General features: G+C 42.9%; 1 protein-coding gene across 1 annotated transcript; it reads left to right on the forward strand.

Annotated features, from left to right (window-relative positions):
• Nucleotides 1-1,202: 1,202 nt before the first annotated feature.
• On the forward strand, nucleotides 1,203-3,716 carry LOC138873946 (uncharacterized). The gene is made up of 4 exons (XM_070152439.1): nucleotides 1,203-1,589; nucleotides 1,803-2,201; nucleotides 2,721-2,945; nucleotides 3,084-3,716. Exons 1-4 carry the CDS (start codon nucleotides 1,203-1,205, stop codon nucleotides 3,714-3,716), a joined length of 1,644 nt encoding a protein of 547 aa, XP_070008540.1.
• The last annotated feature ends 382 nt before the right edge of the window (nucleotides 3,717-4,098 follow it).

The raw sequence follows: 4,098 nt of genomic DNA on the forward strand, positions 1-4,098 counted from the left end.
AGATGAGCTACTACTTGAGGGTTTGAATCACAATCAAGCATTGCATATCACAGTGCAATTTGAAGACAAGTTCATTGCTAGGGTCTTGGTTGATGGAGGATCAAGCCTCAATATTTGTCCATTGGACACTCTGAAAAGGTTGGACAAAGTTTTTCATGAAATACGGGTAGGAAGTATGAATGTGAAAGCTTTCGATGGGTCTCAAAGGCCCACAATTGGGGAAATCAACCTTTGCTTGCAGATGGGGCCAACTTGGCTCGACATCGAGTTTTAGATGCTCGACATACCACCCTCATATAATATTCTGCTGGGCTGACCATGGATCCATGTCACTGGAGTCGTGCCTTCCACACTACATCAAGTCGTAAAATTCGAATGGAATCGTTAGGAGGTGATCATTCACGGAGATGGGAGTAACCCCATTTACACCAGTCAAAACATCCTGGCTATTGGACATAGGAGAAGACTAGGAGGGGAAACATATCATCACATTGAACGTGTCAATGCCATCGAGAAAGATAAATGGTGGAGCAGTAAAATAGAGAGCATACTGGCATGGTTTGGGTATGAACCCGTCAAAGGCTTGGAAAGAATCTTCAGGGTATCACTAAACCAATACGGCTGAAGGGTCATGGTACTACCTTTGGGCTCGGATGTCAGTACACATGGCAAGAATACAATGATTGGTCGCCTCCATGGCACGGACCGTATTACCGTCTCGAGCAACCAGTGCCACATCTAGATCAAGCTTTTCACCAAGCTGATACAATATGGGGAACTGCAGAAGAGGAAGCATTAGCTAGGTCAAAGAATCTGTTCTTGGAGGATGAAGACATGGACTGTAGTGCCATAACTGAAGAGGAGGAGGAAGAAAGCCTCACCATTTAGACCATGGAGAAGGGAGTTGTTCTTAGGAACTGGACCGTCAGACCATCCCGGGCCCGCCGAGTCCCTGGGTAGCTTGGAAGATTTTATTTCTATAGCCATTATAGGCATTTAAGATTTTCAGTAATATTGGTTTAAAGACTTGCTTGTTTCAAAATAAGTGTTTGATTCATCGAGCCGCCCTTGTCTGGATGTTGTTTAATTTTAATCAAATGCATTTGCTCTTTATTATTCATTACTATTTTCTACACTTTTTTTTCTACAGCGTTATTATTACTTTTCCTAATGAACCGGTGACTGTGACATGTAACGAGGCAATGCAACATGAGAATAGTGATTCAGATGAAGAAGATGAGATACCCGAGGAAGTTGTTAGGGAAGTTGAAGACTTTGAGAATAAGCCTAAGTCCAATCTAGACGAAACCGAAACAGTAAACTTTGGGGATGCCGAGACTGTCAAGGAGACTCGCATCAACATTCATTTGTTACCAATAGAGAAGGAAGAGTGCATCCGTTTCTTAAAAGAATATGAGGATATATTTGCATGGTCATATAATGACATGACCGATCTTAGCACATCCACAGTGGCTCACAAGTTGCCTACTAATCCCATGTGTTCGTCGGTAAAACATAAACTCAGGAAGTTCAAACCAGATATGAGCCTGAAGATCAAGGAGGAAGTTACCAAGAAGATCAAAGCCAAAGTTCTCAGGGTTGTTGAGTACCCAACCTGGTTAGCCAATATTGTGTCGGTACTGAAGAAGGATGGGAAAGTCAGAGTATGTGTCGACTATCGGGATTTAAATAGAGCGAGTCCCAAGGACGACTTTCAACTACCAAATATACACATCCTACTCGACAATTGCGCCAAGCATGAACTCCAATACTTTATAGATTGCTTCGCGAGTTATCACCAGATCTGGATCGATAAAGAAGACGCAGATAAAACAACCTTTATTACACCATGGGGGGTATACTTCTACAAGATGATGCCGTTTGGACTAAAGAATGTTGGGGATACCTACATAAGAGCCATGACAACTATCTTTCATGATATGACACACAAACAAATAGAGGTGTATGTGGACGGCGTCATTATCAAATCCAAGAGGGCCGCAGACCACAGAGCAGACTTGAAGAAGTACTTTGACAGGTTAAGGAGGTACAATCTGAAGCTGAACCCCGCAAAGTGTGCATTCGGGGTTCCCGCAGGAAAGTTATTGGGATTCATAGTCAGCCGTCGAGGGATCGAATTAGATCCGTCTAAAGTCAAAGCTATTCAGGAATTACCACCACCTAGGAGCAAAAAGGACGTGGTGAGCTTCCTAGGACGCCGCAACTATATCGGTTGCTTCATAGTACAGTCCACAGTCATATGTGAACCTGTCTTCAAGATGCTGAGGAAAGATGCGGAAACAAGCTGGACCGAGGATGGTTAGAAAACTTTCGACAAAATCAAGGAGTACCTATCTACACCACCAGTTCTGGTCCCGCCGGAACCAGGACAGCCTTTGCTACTCTATCTATCTGTGTTGGATGGAGCCTTCGGATGTGTTCTGGGACAACATGACGAGACATGGAGGAAAGAGAAAGCCATATATTACTTGAGTGAGAAATTCACACCTTATGAAGCACGGTACTCTCTGCCAGAACGCACGTACTGTGCTTTGACCTGGACGGCCCAAAAGTTGAGGCATTACTTTTGTGCCTATACTACGTACCTCATATCCAGGATGGATCCTTTGAAGTACATATTTCAGAAACCCATGCCAACTGGGAAGCTAGCCAAGTGGCAGATACTATTGAGTGAGTTTGATATCATTTACATTACTTAGAAGGCGGTCAAAGGACAAACATTGGCAAATCATCTTGCTGAAAACCCGGTGGGAGGAGAATACGAACCCTTGAAAACGTATTTTCTTGATGAAGAAGTATCATTTGTGGGAGAGGACATTATCGAAGCATACGACGGTGGGAGGATGTTCTTTGAAGGAGCTGCAAATTTCAAAGGAGTGGGAATTGGAGCAGTTTTGGTATCAGAAACCGGTCAACATTATCCGGTATCTGCTAAACTCAGATTTCCCTGCACCAACAACATGGGAGAATATGAAGCCTGCATACTAGGACTCAATATGTAAGTAGACATGAATATCCAGGAGCTGCTGGTAATCAGTGATTCAGACTTGCTTGTGCACCAGGTACAAGGAGAGTGGGTCACTAAGAATTCCAAGATATTGCCATATCTGCACCATGTGCAGGAATTGAGAAAGAGGTTCACGAAGATAGAGTTTCGACACGTACCCAGAATTCAGAATGAGTTTGACAATGCATTGGTCACCTTGTCATCTATGATACAGCATCCAAATAAGAATTATATCGATCCTATTCCGGCGAAAATCCATAATCAACCAACTTATTGTGCTCATGTTGAAGAAGAAACAAATAGAAAACTTTGGTTCTATGACATCAAGGAGTATTTGTCGAAAGGGGAATATCCGGAGCATGCAAACCACACTCAAAAATGCACACTATGGAGATTGTCCAATCGCTTCTTCCACAGCGGAGGAAATCTGTACAGAAGAACTCCTGATTTGGGATTGCTAAGATTTGTCGACGCAAAAGATGCTTCTAAACTACTTGAGGACGTACATGATGGGACCTATGTCCCGCACATGAATGGTTTTGTCTTGGATAAGAAGATACTTAGGGCCGGTTACTTTTGGATGACCATGGAGACAGACTATATCAAGTTTGTTCGCAAATGCTTCCAATGCCAAGTACATGGCAACATGATAAAAGTGCCGCCAAATGAGCTCAATGTAACAAGCTAACCTTGGCCATTTGCTGCCTGGGAAATGGATGTCATTGGCCCGATCGATCCCACTGCTTCAAATGGGAACAGTTTTATTCTGGTAGCCATTGATTAATTCACAAAATGGGTAGAGGTTGCATCTTACAAAGCTTTAACCAAGAAAGTCATCGCAAATATTGTCAAAGATCGTATTGTTTGCCGATTCGGAGTTCCCGAGTCCATTATTACCGACAATGCCGCCAATCTCAGATGAAATCCATGTGTAAAACTTTCAAAATCAAGCACAAGAATTCCACAACCTACAAACCTCAGATGAATGGAACCGTAGAAGCCACCAATAAAAACATCAAGAAGATACTAAGGAAGATGGTAGAGAATCATAAACAATGGCATGAGAAGCT

Source organism: Nicotiana sylvestris, chromosome 7 (genome assembly GCF_000393655.2).
Source record: "Nicotiana sylvestris chromosome 7, ASM39365v2, whole genome shotgun sequence".
Taxonomy (NCBI): Eukaryota; Viridiplantae; Streptophyta; class Magnoliopsida; order Solanales; family Solanaceae; genus Nicotiana; species Nicotiana sylvestris.

Bases quoted from the DNA above. Each gene is read 5' to 3' on its own strand.
- LOC138873946 (XM_070152439.1), top strand. From the start codon at position 1,203: ATGCAACATGAGAATAGTGATTCAGATGAAGAAGATGAGATACCCGAG. The intron at 1,590-1,802 runs GTTCTCAGGGTT...AGTTATCACCAG, and splicing joins CCAAGAAGATCAAAGCCAAA to ATCTGGATCGATAAAGAAGA. The intron at 2,946-3,083 runs GTATCTGCTAAA...CTTGTGCACCAG, and splicing joins AAACCGGTCAACATTATCCG to GTACAAGGAGAGTGGGTCAC.